The sequence below is a fragment of the Phodopus roborovskii genome, unplaced genomic scaffold (genome assembly GCF_943737965.1).
Source record: "Phodopus roborovskii unplaced genomic scaffold, PHOROB, whole genome shotgun sequence".
NCBI classification, from domain to species: Eukaryota; Metazoa; Chordata; class Mammalia; order Rodentia; family Cricetidae; genus Phodopus; species Phodopus roborovskii.
In genome coordinates this window covers 19,559,608-19,581,331 of record NW_026125052.1, presented here as the reverse complement: position 1 = coordinate 19,581,331, position 21,724 = coordinate 19,559,608, and the positions used below count along the sequence as shown (strand labels likewise).

Below are 21,724 nucleotides of genomic sequence, written 5' to 3'. Positions count from 1 at the left end.
CCCAGATTAAAGGCTGAGATAAAATGAGGTTGTCCAACCCATAGGAGAACAGGCCACACATGCAGACCCAACTGGCCTGTCATTCCTTCCTGAAACTTTGCTCGGCACACTAATAGGAATGACTCCTTCACAAAACACCCAAGAGGTAGCTAAAGACAATCACCCCCATGGATGGGTGTAGGACACAGAGGCAAGGGATGAGGTGTGTGGAGGTGCCTGGGAAGAGGGGCAGAAGGCCTGGAGAGGGGGCTAGACCTCTAGTTCTGACCCTGAGAGGAAAGCATTTGATCATTAGAGACACCTTCAGTGCATAGCAAATGTCTGTAACAATGAGAATGTGGAAGTTGGAGGTAAGAGATAGTGTTGACACAACAATGACACTTCTACACAAATCCCTAGGGAAGAATGACTGCCATTATGAACATCCCCCAGGCCATGCATGACCCCTGAGTGGTCCTGCCATCTTCATGCTCAACAGGCCAAAGAGCCAGGTGGCTAGGACTTTCCTTATGAGAGAACCATAGCAGAACTGAGGTGGTGGCAAACGATGCAGACAACTCTTGAGGGCTCAATTCTCCCCTAACCCCTCCTTCCGCCTGAGGGAGGGGAGGCGGGCAGAGGCACCAATGATACAACCGCGCTTCAAAGGTAGCCAGTTCCAACCGTGGCTGTTAACAGGTCCAAGAACCAGAATGTACAAACTCAGTATAGAGCCAAGGCCTGGCGTCGATTCCTCTGGAATGAAACACCTCAGCCCCGCCCTTCTCTCTGGGAGAATGGCCTGACAAGGCAAAGCCGGCTTCTCAGAGGTGCCTGGAGAGCACCCTCACAGCATCATGAGTTCCCCTCAAGCTAAGCAGGAAGAATCCCTTCAGGAGAGATTCTGAGGACAAAGGCTGTAGAGCTCTGCCTATAGGGATACCCAAGTTTTAAACTACATGTTTCCCCACACTCAACACATCACAGAGATACACACAGAGAGAGACATGCTCCCACACACTGACATTTTTCCAGCCCATCCCAATCCAAGCTCCAGATCCCACCCACAAATACTGTCCCCTGTAAACATGATGGCAGAGACTCCCACAGCCTGACAAATCTGGTCTAAGCTGACAAAGGTCTAAGGATGGCCTCTTTTCATTAAGTCCCCCGGTAGGTGATGTTGGTGAAGGTGGAGGTGGCCTCTTTAAACAGTGGGTTGTTTGCCTGCAAAAAGAGCAGAAGAGAGTCTCACGGTCAGCTCCTTGCACTTCCTTTCCCTCAACAGTTGAATTTCATCTGAGAATTTTGCACAGGACATCCTTCTCTAGAGCCAACTGTCAAAAGCCGCCGCTGCGCACATTCACACTTTTGCTCTGAGGATGGGACTAGACAGGAAGTTAGGCAAGGAGAGAGATGGTGTGTTGCTAGTTTGCCACTATTTCTAAGGGTTTTTAATTCACCCCATAACTTTTGGTGGTGGGTACCCATTAGTTCTTGGCAGTCCCAAAATAGTGTAGCATTTTACCCAGTCTCTCCTATTTCCTCTTCTCTCCCTACTCTTCCTTTCCCTCCGTCAAGGCAGTGCCAGGAGATGTGAGCCAGAAAGGAAAGGGGAGTAGATGGGGTCAGAACACAGAGTTTTACTGAAATAATTCTTGGTTCATCCATCTCTTGGAGTCAATTGCTACCCACAAACCTGTTGTATGCTCAGGAAAACAGGTCTCCACTGAGTTTCCAAAGTTATTTCCCAACCAAAAGTGATGAATCCACCCTGCCCCCTTAATGGTAGTTCAAGAAATTTATAAAATCCTTTGGTCCCTCAGTGGCTCGAAATGTTCTACTTAGTCTAACAGAAACATCACTATTTCTTGGGTCCAGTAGATACAAAGCCTAGGGTCACCAGAAACAAAGTCTCAGCCTAACCCTGGACACACACACACTTTCTTTTTTAATGCTTATTTAGTTGTATTAAATCAGGATAAACTGCATCCTGGGTCCCCCTGGAGAAGCCTGGTTTGGAAGCTGCCACTTCCCATTTGCAGGAAAAGGGAGAGTAAACAGATGTGCTGCCACTGCATCTATGAGGTCGACCCCGAACGTAATTCCTGCAGTCACCTAATTCCTTTCTGGGTCAGGCAAGCAAGCTACTTTAATTCTCTGCCCTCAGCCTCCTTAACTATAGAATGGGAATGGCGGTACTGCCCATCAAAAGGGCCGTTACAGAGGGAAAGCAAAGTAAGGTGTCAAAAGCATTTACAACAGTAGTTGGTGTGCAGTCCTCAGTAAATGTTAGCTGTTCTGTCACTTTCTATTCATGTTTAAACCTCAGACTTCCTCACCAGTATACAGTGTGTTACAGATCTGCCTGTCTCCGTCAACTGGAGAGTAAATTTCTCCTTTCATCACAGTATCCTATGCGTGCACAGTGATTACGACATGTGGTCAGTGTACGATAGAGGACAGGGTGGTTTTTATGAAGTATAAAGATAAAAGGAGAGCAAATCATCTCCCAAACACAGGGTAACTAAGGAACAACTGGCAGGGCTGAACACAGTGAATATCTGGTAACTCAATCTTTTTTTGCTTTGTTTTTTGTTTTTTCAAGACAGGGTTTCTGTGTGTGACAGCCCTGGCTGGCCTGGACCTCACTCTGTAGACCAGCCTCCAACTCACCGAGATCTGCCTGCCTCTTCCTCCCTAGTGCTGAGATTGAAGGTGTGTGCCGCCACCACCCAGAAACCTCTGGCTTTTGAACCAAAGACTTAAGAAAATAAAAGCACAGCACAGCCTCTTACCGTGTCCCATTTCGCTCTGGCTCGTTCTTCCTCAAACTTAGCAAATTCCTTCCGGTCATGGATGGTGATAAGTAGCTTCCAGATGAGCAGAGTGGCTAGACCAATGAGCAGAATGGCTCCCATCACTGACATCAGGACCACCAGGATGTCGGGACCCTTGGGACACTCTGGGCAGGAGAGGGAGAGAGCAAGAGTCACCAGACATGTCTGGGAATGAGGTCTTAACAAATGAACAAAGGAGCTAGGACAATCAAAACAGTAATTTCACCACTTTTATTTTTAAAGGGGGACAGTCTTTAGGACAGCCATAATCTTCCCTGAGTAGTCTAAATCAGAATTCTCAGACTGAATGTACCCATCAGGTATAGGTTGACCCATGTACATTTGAAAAGTTAGTGGAGAGAGAGCTCAGAGGCTAAGAGCACTTATTGCTATTTCAGAGAACCCACATTAAGTTCCCAGCACCCACATGGTGGCCCAGAACCATCTATAACTCTAGACCACTTGACAACCTCTTGTGACCTCCTCTGGCAACCAGGAATACATACAGGCAGGCAAGTCACATACACATAAATCTCAAAAGCAATTTAAAAAAATTGATTTGGGGAGTGACTAAGCTTGGTGGTAACGATTTTGCTATTTTCCATGAAGCCTTGGCCTTTAACCCTAGTACTACAAACACAGGGACACACACACACACACACACACACACACCTACTTGCCAATACCAGAACTCACATTTCAATAGTGCAGCCACTGGCTAGAGGCAGCATCAGCTAGCCCTTTTATATTTGGAACATTTGTTTTCTACTTACCAGAGTCCTCATCTCTTTCCCCGTTTCTCCCCTAAGCCCAGGCAAGGTGTGACCTGTCCTTGGGTCTGGCACTCTGGAGCCAAGACTACCTGGGTTTGAATACTGGCTTTAATGTTTATTTTGCTTATCTGACCTTCAATAAACTAACTTTTCTGTTTCCTGTTCCTCCATCTTTAAAATGGAAAAGGTATTCACACTCAGTCAAGAGCTTGTGATGAGCAATGACTAAGCTAAATAGATTTTAAGAGCTCAGAACAGTGCCTGGCACAAAATTAACCCCTCATAAATACTGGTGGTGTTCTCATACCTAGCCTTTCCACTTACTGACCCACTGGCAATTGTGTCTTTTGCCCTGTTCAGACATTTACATCTCTGAGAGCTATAAACTCAGTGGGCTTAGAGGCCAGGATACCTGCCCATCGGGATAACATTTAATCATCTAAAATCTTAACCCTATTGGAAGCGTAACCCTATTGTTCAACCCCAGTCAACAACCAAAGCAGGCAAGCTTTGTCATTCCTCCACGGGTCAGCTGACCATATTCTGTAGAGTCCAGCTTCCCATAAGCCTTGGGTGTACAAGTGACCTCATACTGGCAACCTCCAGTATTATGAAACCAGGTGTTAGTATGTATGGTGCTGATGGATCTGGAGAAGAAGTCACGCCCACTTTCCACTGTCCCCCACCTTCTCTAAACAGACACTCTATCTCACCACATACTGCAGAAAAACAACCGCCACCACAAACCACGCTGGCCATTTCCCAACCCACCAAATTACAATCTAGCCATAATTAAGGGGCTCCTGAAAAGAGCTTGTGAGGTTCCAGCGTCCAAAATACCAGGAGCAGAGGGCCCCAGTTCTGGGAAAAGCAACTGTGAATTCTTTGAAAGCTTGGGGTAGGGCTGACCCTCAAACCTCAAAGTGAAATTTTCACATGGTGGTCTGGGCAACACAGGTAGAATCCTAGAGAAGAGCACTCTGTCATCACTAGGGGTGGAAGGCAGGAGACGGTATCAGGTGCCTCTGGAGGTCCCTCGAAACCACAACAGTGGGCCCACGGTGGTCCACACACAAGCCTTGGAAGGGTTGGCAGGGTTAGTAAACAAAAGGGTAGGAAGTCCAGGTGGATTTGACTTCCCGCAAACAAGTTACTATTTCAGTGTGTGTGTACTAAATATTGCATGGAACATACCGTGTTTTTTCTGGCAGCCCTAACGGGGAGTGAAGAAGACCCAGTTCAGAGGCCCATTCCATGTGGTTGAATCCATTTGGAAATATCCTTTATTGCCCGGCAATGACTCAGCCCTTCAAAGTAAACATCTGCAAGGCCATGAGGTTGTGAAAAGAAAGAGAATAATGTCCTTCTAAGCTTCTGGACCCCATCTACCCATGCTGCTCCAAGCTAGAATGTCTGAAAATAGTGGGGAGTCGCGTCAAAGGAAAAGCAGAGCCAAAGCAATAGGAAACGTGGGCTCCTGGTTGAGGGTGTGACTATGAAACACAGCACTTGCAGGAGACCCTAGGTTCTATTTCCAGCACCACAAAATCTAAGGACACTGTGGATCACCAGACCTGGGGATCCCACGTCCCACTGTAAAGAAATGGGTGTACTGGCAGAGAACATAAGTGACCTCCCACGTGATCATCACCTTTGCTCCCCTTAACTATAGTAGATCCCAGTCTCTAAATCCCAAGCCAAATGGTTTGGGTCGGTTATTCAACTGGAACACCGACAAAGATGTGTGACAAAGAGACAAAGTAATAGTAGAGCCAAAAGCAAAGATCTAATGCCCTCCTGAAGCACAAAGGGATGAAGGTATGGCTAGGGTAAGGATGGGAAAAATCTACACAGTGAATAGGAAGCTCTGGTCCAACCATAACATGTATGTTCCTTCACATAACTGTAGGCTCCCCCCTTACCCTCCCCACAACAGCTTTCCCGGGACTTTGTAAGCAAGACGAACATGATGCCCTTTCTACTCCTTAGCCCATATATAAAAGGCTGAGAGACCTAAGAAGGGCTGATAAACTGTCCCACATGAAAGCATCATGCTGTCTTTACCCCAGAGACAGCAGCATCCTGGGTACCCACGGTGGCTCCTATGGACCTGCCTCCACTGTCCCACCTTCGTCCCCTTCCTTCTGCAAGTAGCCAACATTCTGTAAACAAATTAGCCTCAGAACCACAAAAAAAACTGGATGTGATTGATGGTTCATGTCAAACTCCAGCACTCAAAGAGAGGCAGGAAGATCAGAAGTTCAAGGTCATCCTCATTACAAAGTAAGTTTGAAGCCAGCCTAGGCTACATGAGATTCTCTCTCTCAAAAAAAAAGTGTGTGTGATGATATATTATTTATGATTTATTAAAGCTTGCCTGAAGATTCAGAAAGCAAAGTCAGCCTCAAGCTATAGAGATCATGCAGTTGTAGCACATGCCTTTAATCCCAGGACTCTGTACACAAAGGCAGATAGATCTTTCTGAGTTCAAGGCCACCCAGGCCTAGGCGAGACTGAATTAGCCTAAAAGAGAAACAGAGCTCACATCTTTAATCCCAGCACTAGAGAGAGATTTAAAAAAAAAAAAAAAAAAAAGCAGGGTCTTCAGTGGTTAGTCTCAGGAGTCTCTAGCCATGTTGAGGAGAGCATAGCAGTCTGAGTGAATCTGAGGAGCTGTGAAGTCAGGAGCAGTCAGTTGGTGGTGATGCATGCCTTTAATCCCAGCACTTGGGAGGCAGATGGAAGCAGATCTGAGTCTGAAGCCAGCCTGGTCTACAGAATGAGTTCCAGAATGGCCAGAACTACACAGAGAGATCCTGTCTCCAAATTGAAAAAAAAAAAAAAGTTATATTATTTCTACTGACCTCAGTATGTAATTATTTCTACGTCAGAATATGTGTCTGAGAGCAGTTGGCTGCAGAGGCTGGCAGAAGGGGGTCAGGTCAGGTCTCCTAGGGCTGGAATTACAGGTGGTTGTGAGCCACCTGATCTTGGTACTGAGAACCAAGTTCAGGGCCTCTGTCCAAGCATCAAGTGCTCTTAACCAAGTGAGCCGTCTCTCTGGCCCCAGTGAGTCACTTTCTTCCTAGCTCCCCTTACCTCTTTGGCCCGTTTTGTTTGAAAGGGTTACAAGTAGAAATTCCTGCCTAACAAGGTAGTCTCTTTCTCCCTGGGGACAGGGACAGGGCCTCAGAGTTCACTTACCTGGCTCTTCTACCACGTACAGGATGGCCCGTCCACTGGCGTCTTCAGAGTACTGGAATCTGACAACACAATCATCCTCATTCTTGTAGGTACAGTTCACTGCGTTTTTGCCAGTATCCGCTGACACAGGGGAGGGAGAACATGGAGAGTGAGGAAAAAAAAAAGCCAAACCCCCAGAAGAGAGGAGCTTTTCCCCAGACCCAGGTCATAGGACAGCTGGAAAGTACACGACAGGAAACTGCCTGACTCCAGCCTGGAGATCACTCCTGGCAATCAGCACTGCCTGGCCCACAGTGATGAATTGCATTTCTCCCGGGCCCTTTTTGGTTCTTATGCCTTCCTCTGAATGGGGCCATGCTACAACAGTATAGTCAGTCCGTTCTGATCCAAAGCCTGTCTGTACCACCAGCTGTGACGCCTGTTCTCATCAGCCCTCATCATCTTCACCTAAGAAAGGAAAACGATGCCCCCACTTACATGAGGATTGATAGCATCCAACAGCTGTGAACACACAGTAGGCGTCTTCTCCCCTCTCCTTTCTCTACTTCCCCACTGCTTTTCAGCCTGTTGACACAACCCTTCTAGTTCTTTCCCTCCTGCTTCCGATCTGGTGTGGCTCCCCACAGCCATCCCCCATCTCTGATTCCCATCATGCTTTGTAGTCTTCGGCCCTTCTCATTCTGAAACCCACTAGTCACTTCTAGACATGGTGGGTTATTCTCCACTAGGTGTACTTTGCCATATTCTGATGGATGCGGATGGGCAAAAACGACAAGGGCAGCATTCAAAAACTGTCGATAGCCATTGTACAAGTTGAGACAGGAAAGAGATGCCTACAGTATGTTAGCAACTGTCTACTTTATGTCATTTAACTCCCCCTGTAAGGTGAGGGCTGTTGTTTTTCTTTCATAGATGAAGAAAAGTAGACTCAATGGGGTCAGATAAACACCCTTTGCCCCTGACCTGACGACAGCAAGTCTAGTCTCTTCTCGAGGAAATACCACTTCTTCAACCCCTAATCACGCACCTCACTCCAGCCTGCTGCTGCTATCAAAGGTCCAGAGATCTGGTTCTCTTATAACTCCCCTACTCGAAGCTGTCTTCTGGTCGCTCTCATGTGAAGAGGCACTTCCTGTCTGCATGCTCAATCTTATCTCCAGGGCACCACTCAGTCCCTCACAACTCAGGTAATGTATCAGGTGTATTGAAAGCAGCAAAGATTATCTTCAAAGACAGCATAGAGTACAGGCCAAAGATTATCTTCAAAGACAGCATGAAGTATAGGCCAGAATAACTAACTGTAGGTAAAGACTTTGTTTATGTATTTATAACACTGAAGGTTTCTTACCAAATCAACAACCTGTAATCAAAAGGCTAGGGATTATTTAACATTCTTAGTAGATTTTGTTTTTATTTTATGTATATGAGTATTTCGTCTGCATATGTATGTTTCTGTACTATGTATGTGCAGTGTCCACGGAGGTCAGAATAGTGCATTGGACCCTCTGGAACTGGAGTTACAGATGTTCGCTAGCCACCATGTGGGTGCTGGGAACAGAGCCCAGGTCCTCTGGGTCCTCTGCAAGTGCTACAAACTATGGAGCATCTCTCCAGCCCCTTAACACTTTTTAAAAATAGTTTTTGGAGAACTGGCCTTACTCTGTAGCTCAGGCTGGCCTGGAAGTCACTATTGTAGCCCAGGCTAGCTTCAAAGTCAAGACGCACCAGCCTCATCGTCCGGAGTCACAGGATTTCAGGTGTAAGCCACCAGGCCAGTGTTGCTTACTCGCCTTCTAAGTTGGGGCGGTGGTAACAGGTTTACGCCTTGGTTTCTTTATCTAGTGCATCACCTTCCTCTCCTTTAAGGGTAAATGAAGACTTATCTGACTTGTACATCCTTTACAAGTTATGATGCACAGGCTCTTGCTGGGACTGCAGTAAGCAGGTGGTGGGAGCCGTTGAACACATTTGCAAGGATGAAGGAGGCTCTGGGAAGGCGGGCAGGCTTCACCGTGAGCCTACTGCACATCAGGCCTGCACAGCACTCCTTGAGGTGGGAACTACTCTTGCACTTTAGAGGGAAGCTGGCATGTTCCGGGACAGAAATAGCACTGTGTTCAGCCTAGATGTGTGATGCCCTGAAGACCCGCTGGACTTACTCAGTTCTGTCACAAGCGTGATATCATCCCGGCAGTAGCGGCTGCAGGTGTTTTCTTCATGGAGGGTTCCGCGGTTGAAATTCTTACACTCCACACACTCCCTGGAGGAGAGAGGACACAGGGACTAAAGCAAAGGAGGTAGAGTCCTAAGTGTGCACGCCACATGCCTGGAAAGTGCCGTGGAGCTCAGGAGTGAGGGGGCCCTCCTCCCCCACAGACAGGACCTGGCCAGCCAACCCTGGATGTGAGGCAGACCCTCGCTATAGAGCCTAATCTGGTCTTGATCTTGATCCCCTTGCCTCAGGCTCCGGACTGCTGGGACTATAGGATCAAATAGGCTTCTTTAAACTTCAAGGGCTATAGTGGTGGTGGTGACGGTGGTGATGGTGGTGATAGTGGTGGTGGTGGTGATGGTGGTGGTATTGATGGTGGTGATGGTGGTGATGGTGGTGGTATTGATGGTGGTGGTGGTGGTGATGGTGATGATGTTGACTTCCTATCACTTCTAGGAGGCTTAAGGTCAGAACTGATCATACAATTTGAGAGTCTACTGAAAAAATTCAAGTTCTGCTCAAACATCTCTAAGAATTTCAAGTCGATGAAAATAGAGCATTTAGCCCAGGATGAGGCTCTTTCTCCTAGGCTCTGTGTCCCAGCACAGCTCGAAGTGTATAACTGTGAGCCTGGCGATGGCAGAGCCACAGACTTGGGCTTCCTGTAACTTCCAAACAGAACAAGTCTGTACTGGCAAAATGCCCGTTTCACCTGAATCCCACCATTACGTCAGCCCCTGCACCTCCCACAGGAATCAGAACATTGCATTGGAATGTTAAGAGACTGTTCTATTTGATCCCCCTCTCAATGCAGAGAGATTCATGATGCAACTCTGGAAGAGGGCTTGATCCAATTGGTACTACTCTGGTTCCTGTACTACTCCAACCTCCCCCAGAGAAAGGCATTCATGAGAGAGGAGGGGGGGAGGAAGGAAGGAAGGAAGGAAGGAAGGAAGGAAGGAAGGAAGGAAGGAAGGAAGGAAATAGCCATTTGGCTGGAGCAAACCATTCTCCAAGACAGATCCTTGAGAGTTGGGAATTCTAGGCCAGGGCCCTCTTCCTTCTTACGGCTCCCCTCCTCGCTCCGAACTGCTGACTCACTTCTTAAATGAGCAGGCATCTGGACAAGTGGGACACTTCTCACAGGTGTCTCCATAGGAGCCTGGCTGGACGCAGACACAGCTGCCACATTCACAGTTGCCCCGGCCGCTGCACAGCAGCCCGTTGCTGGACATGCAGGTGTCAGTGCGCGTCGTGCAGTTGCAGTAGAAGCCAGTCCAGTCTGAGTCGCATACGCAGTCCCCACAGTTGCACTGGCCATGACCTACAAACAGCAGAGCAGCTGGTGAGAAGCCCGTCCCATGACAACAGGGTACTGTCACCCTGGTCTCCCTACTGTACTAAACACTATCCTGCAAGCAAGGGGAGGAACTGGCTCATTGCCAGGAGAGCTCTACCCAGCAGAGACAATTTAGGAAGACCTGGAAAGCAAAGGAATATTTAGAGCTATGTCTCACAGACTTCCTGCCTTTTTTCTTGCCCTGTTCTGAATCCTTCTTCCATCTGTGCCAGCATCAGTTTGAGGACTAGAGCCAATTCTTTAACCCCAAGGGATGGGCCAGCAAGATTCTATAGCCTGTGCCCACACAGGACATTCAGGAACTTTGCCAGAGTAGCCTGGTGATGACAAATCGCTCCTCCAGCCCTTACACATGTCACCTTTGACCTGACAAGACTGTTCCCTCTCCAATGTGACTTGAAAGGCCAACCATCATTGTCATTGTCTTCTCCCAGTTAAGTCAGACACCAACACAGGCTCTGATTTGAATAAGCTAGCCCTTCCCATCAACAAAATAATGAGCCAGCCAACAGGCTGCATTACTGTGTTTCTCAAAGCAGCTAATTGTCATCTTGCAAGGTGAAAAGCGAGACTCTGAGGGAGAACTCATGAAACAGGAAAGTGCACTGTAATAAGCATAGAGGGATGGAGAATCCTGGTACTGTCTTGTGCCAATGTAGGAAGGGAAGTTATACAGCACACCCTGGGTATGCAGGTACATGGGTTAGGGTATCCAAAGGCCAGACAGAAGGCCCTGGGAGCCTAAGTCAGCTAACAGAGACAAGGAAGAACAGAGAACAAATGCAGCCTACATTACACCCTGCTGAGGGCCAGTACTGCTAAACAAATCCCATGAGTGCCATAGACAGAAGGCAGCAGAAAATGAGAAAAGCTGAATGAAAAGAAGAAAGAGATTTTTTTTCCCCAGGGTAAACAGCTATAAACTGGTTAGCCATGATCTCACATAGCCCAGAGGCTCCCACCAAACTTCTGATGATCAATTGTTGTCCTGGCCTCTCCACCAGAAACATTTACCATGATTAATTTCTGAAGTTGTAGGCATGGTTCAACAGCATCCAACCTCACCAATACAACTTGACTTCTCTTCATATGTCCCCATTATGCTTACATTTTTATCTAGTCAGTAATGCTATTTTGAGAGATCCTGGAAACTCTCGAGGTGGAACCTCGCTAGAAGAAATAGGTCACTGGGGGTGGGTCTGTGCAGTGTATGACAGATATATCCCTGACCAATTCCTGGCTTTCTCTCTCTGCTTCCAGATTGGCCATGAAGTGAGCCACTCTCCTCCGCCACATGCTCCTGCCCTTATGCTGCCCTGCCTAAGCATTTGGGACTAAGCAAACAGACAGAACCCTCTGAAACCATTAGCCAAAATAACTCTTTCCTCCTTCATTTCTCTTGGGTATTTTATAACAGCAATGGAAATAATTAATACATCCTGTTGCCCTGTGTCAGTGGTTCTCAACTCATGGGTCACAACCCCTCTGGGGGTCGTGTATCAGATATTCTGAACATCTGATATTTACATTACGATTCATAATAGTAGCAGAATTACAGTTTGACGTAGCAATGAAATAATTTTATGGTTGGGGTCAGCACAACATGAGGAACTGTATTAAGGGGTCGCAGCATTGGGAAGGTTGAAGAGTGTTGCCCTAAGTAGCTGAGAGCATAGTAGGGCAGCTTTAGAAGGCATCTAAAGAATTATATTACTTTCCAAAACCAAGGAAATGAATATTCCCAATGGGAGTTGTCCCACCATAATGACAATCATGTCCACGGACATTTGCCAGCCCATGTCCTATTCTGTAAGCAAGTTACCTTATTCATTTTTACAGCAATCCCATAGTGTCATAAGGGCTATGTAACTTGCCCTGGGCCACAGCTTATACGCAGCAGAGTCAGGGCTCAGCCTTGAGTGACCACACAACAGCCAACACTCTGAACTATCCCCCTCTTCCTCGCTGCTTTTATGGTCTCCTGTTTCTGTTCATATTGTTCTTTCTACCTTTAATTCTGTGACTTTTCAAATCCCTATTCACCCTTAAGCCCCAACTCAAGTGTTCCTTCCTGCCATTAACTTTTCCTGACCTCCTCGGGTTGAGTCAACTGTCTTCTCACGTTCTCCCGGAACACTATGGCTGCCTCTACGCCCACCTCTACTCCATAGCCATTTGCTTGCTTATCGGTCTCTCTTTCAAACTATGATCTTCTTGATTGGAGATGCCATGCCACTTGAGTATTTCTCATTAATAGAGATTACCAAGAAATCTTTTATAGTGTAAGCAGACACCTGATGTTTGCTCACTCATCCACTCACTCAACAGGTATCTACTGAATTTGGACCACATGCTGGGTCCTGGAGATTCAGCAGTGAGCATAGCAGACAAGACTGTACTACAAGGGAGCTTACAATTTCATCAAATCCACAGAAACACATACACACACACACCCGTTGTGCACTGTGTTGTATTACAGTGTTGCAAGGAGCCATCAGCCTTGGAGTGGAGGAGCCATTCACTTCCCCGAGTGTAGAACTGGGAGGAAGCCTGACATGGAGCATCAGGCTATTGAAAGGCGGGTTTTAACTCCCAATGCTATATCCCCCTAGTATCCACCTGACAGGAGTTTAAATGTTAGCAATTAATCCTACAAAAAGTGGCCTGTTCCCTAGAGCTCTGCATCAGGAAGAACTAGACAGATAATAAAGACATGACTTAATCAGAGGAAAGACAAGGGGCAAATATTGGTCTGGAGACCACATCAGTAGCTCCAAGAAGGTGGGGAGGGTGGTACAAGGCCAGGCTCTGGCAGTAACTAGATCGCCCCTACTGCTGTCATGGAGCCCGCTGTCCTTTAACACTACAATCCCTCTGCTCATGGCCCTGGCACTGTCATCTCATAAACACATAATCATTCAAGACTCAAACATGTAATTAAGACTCAACTACATCACTCCCTTGAAAGAAATGTTTCTTAGAACAGAAGCACTGGTTGGGGTGGGCCTATAGGATATGCTAAAGAAACAGAAGCAGAAGATCACAAGGTCAAGACTGGCCTAGGCTATACACTGGGGCTGGAGGATGGCTCAGCAGTCAAGAGCACTGGTTGCTCTTCCAGAAGACCAGAGTTGGAATCCCAGCACCAGCAGGGTGGCTAACAACTGTCTAATCCAATCCTAGGATGCAATGCCCTCTTCTGGCCTCCACAGGCACTGCATGCACTTAGTGTACAGACATATGCAGGCAGAACACCCATATATATAGATATATTTAAATTGGGCTAGAAAGATGGCTCAACAGTTAATATCACCAGTACCAACATGACAGCTCACAACTGTCTGCAACTCCAGTTCCAGAGGATCCAATACCCTCATACAGACATACATGCAGGCAAAACACCAATGAATAAAAAATAAGAATAAATCATTAAAAAAATAAAAAATAGCTGGGTGGTACTGGCACATGCCTTTAATCCCAGCACTGAGCTAGCAGAGGTAGGTGGATATTTGTGAGTTCGAGGCCATTCTGGTCTACAGAGTGAGTTCCAGGACAACCAGGGCTACACAGAGACTGTCTTAAAAAATTTTAGATAGATAGATAGATAGACAGACAGATAGATTAATTTAAAAAAATAGCTGAGTGGTATTGACATGTACCTTTAATCCCAGCACTCAGGGGGCAGAAGCAGGTGGATCTCTGTGAGTTTGAGGCCAGTCTGGTCCATAGAGTGAGTTCCAGGACGGCCAGGGCTACACAAAGAAACCTTGTTTTGAAAAACCTAAATAATGCAGGGATGTGGTAGTGCACACCTTTAATTCCAGTACTTTGGAGACAGAGGCAGGCAGATCTTTGTGAATTCAAGGCCAGCCTGATCTATGGAGCAAGTTCCAGGACAGCCTTCAAAGCTACAGAGAAACCCTGCCTTGAAAGACAAACAAAACCTAAATAAATAAATGTTTTTAATTAAGACCAAAAGATGGGATCAGAAGCTAGCTGCCCAGGGATATCCACAAGGGCATTGCGGAAGTCAGATGATCATCCTGAGTGCCATTCCTCGCTTATTGAGACAGGGTCTCCTGCTGAGACCTGGAGTGTGTGAGTGAGCCCCGGGCCTCTGCCCATCTCTGCCTTCTTATCTTGGGTTTACAAGTATGTGCCTACAAGTATGTGAGGAGTTTGGAAATGTGAATGGCACCACAGAATTAGGGCCACTTTGAGGAAAGGGAACTAACTGCCCTTATAGAACCTTTACTAGTCATTGGTCAACTTCTGAAGGCGAGGCTACTCCTGTCAGCTCCATAGAAAAGCAGCTGTGAACTACAATCAGTCAACCATCCAGACAGCAGCGGGGGGGTGGGTATGCCAGGCAGCAGAATGAACCCCATGGTGTCCACTATGCCTTGCTTTTAGCCATGGTTCCTGGATGGGGAAAGAAGGATGCCACAGAGGCCTGGCACAATCAGAAGAGGCCTCAGCCTCCACAGAACCCTTGTCCCACAGCGCTTCCTTTGTGAGGAAAAACAAAGTGATCTTTGAGGAGATGACCTGCTGGGCCAGCCAGAGAGTGATGCTGGGAATGGAAGCGGGTAGCGGGAGCCAGGGGGCTGACCCCCAAGCCCTGGCAGAGTCAGCCCTTAAAAGGAAGCCACAGTGTAGTAATGTCACAGTATTGGCACCTCTCCAGCCAAAGGAGGGCCTAGGCTGGGTTCACAGGAAAGCCGGAGGAGGGAGCAAGAAGGGAGGAGGGCTTCAGTCAGAGGGTATGTGATTACTGTCCCTGCAAAGCCAGACTTCCAGCCTGACTCACGACTCCACTCCTTCCCTGTGTGAGCCAGCCAGACATCACCACCTCCATGGAACTGCCCAGGATTCTCCTACCCCCAGAGGGTCTCTCTGGGGACCCTCTGCTGACATCTCATTTCTGGGCTCTGACAGGTTGTGACTCCTAATGAGAAAGACACTTTGGTGTAATACTAAACTGTAAAATTGCCTGTTGACACCTGTTCCTCCCATGTGGCCATGGCACAGGGCCTAACCCATAGAGGAAGTCTATCTGTGTGTAACAGGTGGGAAAGAGCCTGAGGAGAGGGACGCAGTTCCTCTCTCCCCGCTGTAGAAAGGTAGCGGGTTAGTTAGGGGCATGAGCATCCTCAAAGACCAAGCCTGAAGCAGGGAGGAGCGAGCCAGGGCCACCTTCAGTGCTTAGAGCTTGCAGGCTAGGAAGAGAGCAGTCACCACTCTCCTGCCCCAGGATCCCACGAGGCAGGCCTCACAATAGGGGGACACTGATGGGCTGGACATAACTCTGGGAGGTCAGGAATCATGCATAACCCCTTGTTTGCCCGTATGAACCAAATGTCAGCATAATGCCCACGTGCGTCTAAGGATGTACCAACGGTGTCACAAGAACATATGAAGCCTGAAGCCGGATGGGAACCAGACACCCTGGCAAGGAGCAGTAAAATGGGTGCTGCAGCCAAGTGAGTCCCCTCAGTGGATTAGAAGGGAGCACACGGGACCAGAAATTTCTACACCTCAAGGGGTGGGGATTGCTGAGGCTCTGTGGCTGATATCCACCCCGCAGACCTCACACTACACCAGCACCAATCAGCCTTGGGACAGTGAAGGGGCCCAGAGGGCAACCTCAGCCAGCATTCCCAGCTAGCTCCTTTGGGCATGCCTTTGGTCGTATGAACATGCTAGAAATACTATTAGATATTCAAATGAGCTGAAACCCCTCTCTCACCCTAGTTCAAAAACGCTCTTGTGTGCGTGTTCTCATGACTAGGGCCCGGATCTCTCTCCACTACTCCAGTTACCAGTGACACCACTTTTCCCCAAGCCCTTTCTCAAAACTTGCTGGCATAACTGAAGTAAACAAAGTCATGGATCAGAAACAGTATCTTTTTTTTTTTTTTTTATGTTTGCAGCGCAGATGTTTTCTGTTTTTAAAAGATTTTCAAATTATGTGTAAGGTGGGCATGTGCACTTTGAGTGCAGGTGTCCTTGGAGGTCAGAGGCCTGAACTCCTCTTCGGCTGGAGTTGCAGGTGGTTGTGAGCTACCTGGAAACTGAACTCGGGTCATCTACAAGAATAGTATGCCTCTTAACCACTGAACCATTTCCCCAGCCCCTTGAGGCCTGTTTTCATATGGTATATTTATATTTCTTCTTGAGCTTTTTCGTGATGGTGGTGGTGATGATGACTGGGAATTGGCTAACCTCAAACTTGCTATGTAGCTGAGGATGACCTTGACCTCCTGATTATCGTCTATAGATAGCCTATAGTACTGAGGTTAAAGTGAATACCTGAGTCACTTAGCCCAGCTGGCTAAACCCCAATGCAAATGAAGCCCATCTGGGTCTTAGATTATCACAGAAAACAATTAGAGCCTCTCTGTTCAGTTGACCACACAGGATAGCCATAACCCAGCTCCAACCAATTTGTAAATGTCTGCAGCCTGTCTGTCCCAAAGAGGATTAAGTCACAGTCCAAAATAGACCTACCTCCAGAGCCTAAGAAAAAAGCTCATACTGTCCATGTGCCCTGAGAGTACCCAGATCAGGACCATACTAACAGAGAGTTGGCTTCTCTTGGTCAGGAAAGCATCCAGAAGTGGTTCTTTGGGGGCCAATTTGAAATTATCAATAGGCCTCAGGGGTGCACTGAATTTTGCAATAAGGAACAACTCGGATCCTTCAGGCTCAAATTTAGAGTCCCCAGGCTGGACAGAAAGCTTGCATTGCAAACATGAGGACTGGAGTTCAGATCTCCAGAGTTCAGATCTCCAGCACCCATATTTTAAAAAAATAAAGGTAAGCTCAGTGGCACATGTGTGTAACCCCAACATTAGGAAGCAAAAACAGTTGGATCCCTGGAGTTCACTGGCCAGCCAGCCAGACTAGCCAACTGATCAGCCCCAGAGTCGATGAGAGCTCTTACCTCAAAAAGTAACATGGAAAGTGGCTGAGAAAGACACATAAGCCTATCTGTGGTCTCTAGACATATATATATACACATGTGCATGCATGCATACCTCATGTGCAAGCACACGTACACACACACACACACAATTTTAATCTGCTGGTAGGAAGTCACTACAGCAACACTATCCAGTGGAACTTTCTGCCATGTCAAAATGCTCAATATCCACATGGTCCAATATGATAGCCACTAGCCACATGTGGCTACCGACCAACTGAAAATCGAATTTCTGTTTCTATCTCAATTACTTTGGACAGCACACTCCTGGAATATGAATATCAACAGTAACAAACAGGTGAGAAAACAAGAACAACATTTAACACAAGTATACCATTTTCCAAATACTGTTCTAAGTGCCCCAATGTCTTGCATATATGCCACTACTATCTACTGGTGATAGAACAATAAATTCAAGTAAAATTATTATGAACTTTACAGTATATTCCAATATCATATATTTCCTATCTGTAAACACTAACAGTTTAATTACCATGAGACTGATTACTTTAGCTGAAAAATAAGTCGATCCTTATATTCAAAAGGACTAGGAACTTGAAACATCATCAGAGTGAGAAGAACAAAAAGCAAAACAAACTACCTCTCCTTGATGTTTCTCCATCCCTACCTACCCTCATCTTCGCTTCCTATGCCCCATGAACAGGCAAAAGATCCAGTTCCCTCCTCTGCTCATTTATGGTTTTCTACTCTGAGTGAAATGGATTCTGCCCACCTTGCCAACCTCAAGCCTTCCATGTGTTTCCCAAGGCCTCTGGGGTATGTGTGCATGCATGGCTATTGAGCATGCGGGTGCACACTTCTACTCACCAGAGCACATCTCCCCTTTGTAGCGGACACAGGAGAAGTCATCGCACTCACAGAACTTGCCAGTGATCTTGCCAAAGTCACTACTGTGACAGACACACTGGCCACAGAGGCACTCGCCTCGCTGGCTGCAGATGGGCTGGCCCTCCTTGGAGATGCACTCATCCTGCTGGGAGGGTCGGTAGTCCTCCTCGGAGCACTCACACATGGCTCCCAGCCAGCCCTGGTCACAGCGGCACACTCCACACTCAAAGGTCCCATTGCCGTTGTTGCAGCGTGGGCTGAGAGGCTGGGCAGAGGCCTGGCAGGCACAGTCACAGTCAAAGGTGACCTGGACGGTAAGGCTATCCTTAAAGCCCACTGGCTTGATAGTGAAAGATTGCTCTTTCTTCTTGGGGCAGCCTCGTACCTTGGCCTCGATGCTAAAGCTCACCTGGATGGAAAGATGACATTCAGACCTAAGTGGATCTGAGAAATACTACGCTACTCCTTACCAAGGAAAACAAAACTAGGTGTCAAGTCCAACTCCTGGGGAGTTCCTTGACCTTAATTCTGTCAAAATCAACAGAATAACAGCTACACTGGCATTGCATATCTGACTGGACAGATGGTCACAGACAAGCAATAGAAGTCTGTTTTTCTCCTGAGAAATAAACCAGCTGAAGCAGGACAGAATTGGTGATTTTGTGAGCACTTTACACTGGCCAGCTAAGCCAGCTGGGGTATCACTATTAGAAATTAACAGCAAGACAAGATGCTGCTTTGAGCCACACCATGCCATGGAGTGGGCAATCAATTACAGACTGGGGGATTGGTGTCATTGCAGGGTGTGAAATGTGGGGCTGTGAACACATATACTTAGAAAATAATCTCCCAGGACAATGAACCAAAAGATCTACTTCTCTTCATTCCTCCCTGCCACCCCCCAGTCCCTCAAGTAGAGCAGAGAAGGACCAACAAACGAAGAAAACCAGGGGAGCTAGAGGCATAGCTCAGCAGTTAAGAATGCGGGCTGCTCTTCCAGAGGACCTGGGTTCAAATCCACATGGCAGATCACAAGCATCTGCAACTCTAGTTCCAAGGAATCAGATGCCATCTTCTGGCCTCCACGGGCACCAGGCACCCACGTGGTACATAAATATACACACAGGCAAAACAACCATACGCATAAAAAAATGTAAAAAAATAACAATCAAGAAAACCCTGGATGGGATGGAAGGACAATATGAGCACTTGCACTCTTAAGTAAGTCTCAAGGGGTCCAGGTATTTTTTTTTTTCCTGTCCACTTGCTGCTGGATTCTCATCAGCTAGAAGAAAGCCTGGCACACAGTCAGTGCTCAGCAAAGGTCTACAGATGATATACTGCCCTTTCATGTCACAGAGAAAAGAAAGGCATTGCTCTGGGTGAGTAGATAAGAGATCATTTCATTTGCAATCAGATGTTCATGTGCGAATATCTCAAAAACTGATGGAGAGGTTAACTCAGCGGATACAGAAACCTTAGGCAGCAGAAGCTTCAAAAGGAAGGATTATGAGCTCTCGTACTTGAACTTCTAATTCTGGAAAGGGTTTGGGTACACACAGACTCTGGGGTCCAGGGTCACAGCTTCAATATCAGCCTCTGCCTAGCCCACCTTACCGTGTCTCCAATCTTGAGTCCCACACAAGACTTGAGGCCTGGGATGACCTCATTGTTGAGGCAGGTGGCATTGAAGGATAGTGACAGCTCATCAGGGAGGTCACGAACTTCCAGCTCCACTTTGGAGCGGATTTTCTGGGCAAAAAGGGACAAAAGAAAATAAGGACACAGACAAAGGCCAAGAGCATCCCACACAAAGCCAGCTCGGTGGCCTGGGACATGCCCTGGCAGTGCCTGGTGCTACTCTATACTCAGTCGCCTTTTTTGTGTGTTGTTAGGAGATGGTTCTCCCTCATTCTGCCCTACAGATGCTCCTTGTCAATCTAGCCCGAATCTGCAGTCCCCTCCACCTCTAAGCTCCCCACTCACTGTCCCTGTTCTGCCATAGCCTTCCTTTCTGTCCCATTTCCTTTCCAGAAGATGTCATCACTCCCAAGGCTGGCCAACCTCTGGAAGCACAAGAGGAAAGCAGGAAGGACCACATGGGAGAAAGGCAGCCTCGGGCTCCCAAATCTGAGCTCTGTTAGAACATGAGCCTGTATCTTTAGACATGATCCCATAGCCCAGATCAGGCCAGGCACTTCAGCTCTCTTCTATGGAACAGAGTTCCAAAGCAGTCCGTACTGTGACTTGACAGCTCTCATTGTAGAGTACCTGGCTTCTCTGCGTGCCATGATATGAAACTTCTCACCACTCCTAAAAGCGTATAAAAAGCCAGACCTTTCCTTTGTTCTGGGAATTGGTCTAGAAAGGCTGCTTTTTGAAGGTCTCCCTGCCCTCGTGCTCATGAATGTTCTCTCTCTTTCGCTCCCCCTGCCCCGTCGCCTCTGGACCTCTCTCACTCTAATTCTTAATAAAGCTCCTCTTCAGGCTTTAAAGGGATGCCTCTTGTCCCCTTTCTTTAGATGTAGACGTCTTGTCAGTGAATTTGTAACGGTGGCCACATTGTAGTGTCTCCATCTAATGCTCTCCCACCTCCAGGTCTAAACATGGCCTCGAGGCCCATTCATTTTAAGAAATTTCAACCCTGGAGGGAATGTATGTGTCAGCTTTCCATTGTAGACTGACCACTGCATGCCCCTTTTACTTCTTTTTAACACGATCTGCTCAATTAGCCACATCCAGCAGACTCAACAGGCCCTCCCGGGCCAATACTCTTACCCCATAAGCATCAACAATGAGCTGGAGGACATTGCTTGAGTCATCAGACAGGACTCCCACTGTGGTCCCAGGGATGAGTTCACTATAATTCTAGAAAGGAAACCAAAGAAATCCACAGCTTACTCGAGGAAAGTGCTTTTCTCAAACCCCCACCACCCCAGTAAGACTGGCAATCTTTTTCAGGATGGGGGACATCAAGACAGGACTTCTCTGTGTAGCCCTGGCTGTCCTGGAATTCACTCTAGAGACTAGGCTGGCCTTGAACTCAGAGATCTGCCTGCCTCTGCTTCCTAAATGCTGTAATTAAAGGCATGTGCCACCACTGCCAGACTGGCAGTCTTAAAATGAAGTTGGGAGGACACTGTGGGACATCTCACTTGTCACTACCAGAACAGATCTAGCAGATCTTCTTATCTGAGGAAAAATAAGAAACCTTTTTACACCTCTCCTCCCACTGAATTATGTCCCCACCACCATCACAAACATCTACACCCTCTTCCTCGTAGGTCAGAGGTTGGAGGAAAAGGGCTGTAGGGAGGAATTAACAGAATGAGTTTTAAAAGAATATTTTTCCTGGTTGGCTCCCTGGCCACCTGGGACAGGTCCATCTGTGGTGACAGGATGGAAGCCCCAGGGGCATAATCACCTGGTAGAGTTTGGCGACATCTTCAGTGACTGCAAAGATCAGGTTAATGTTTTTCTGGGATAGTTTCTCAGTCATCAGCCCCAGAGATGGGTAATCCT

The 21,724-nt window shown here is 47.3% G+C and overlaps 1 protein-coding gene across 1 annotated transcript in view; it reads right to left on the bottom strand.

Moving 5' to 3' along the window:
- Nucleotides 1-1,013: 1,013 nt before the first annotated feature.
- Itgb3 (integrin subunit beta 3) overlaps nucleotides 1,014-21,724 on the bottom strand; it is a 51,638-nt gene continuing 30,927 nt past the window's right edge. The window contains exons 7-15 of the mRNA XM_051178773.1: nucleotides 21,627-21,722; nucleotides 20,981-21,070; nucleotides 19,820-19,954; nucleotides 18,182-18,611; nucleotides 10,110-10,332; nucleotides 8,956-9,056; nucleotides 6,797-6,916; nucleotides 2,778-2,944; nucleotides 1,014-1,206 (exon numbers count right to left, since the gene is read on the bottom strand). Of these exons, the coding sequence (XP_051034730.1) occupies nucleotides 1,141-1,206; nucleotides 2,778-2,944; nucleotides 6,797-6,916; nucleotides 8,956-9,056; nucleotides 10,110-10,332; nucleotides 18,182-18,611; nucleotides 19,820-19,954; nucleotides 20,981-21,070; nucleotides 21,627-21,722 (1,428 nt within the window). The 3' untranslated portion in view covers nucleotides 1,014-1,140. The remainder of the gene's footprint in view (nucleotides 1,207-2,777; nucleotides 2,945-6,796; nucleotides 6,917-8,955; nucleotides 9,057-10,109; nucleotides 10,333-18,181; nucleotides 18,612-19,819; nucleotides 19,955-20,980; nucleotides 21,071-21,626; nucleotides 21,723-21,724) is intronic.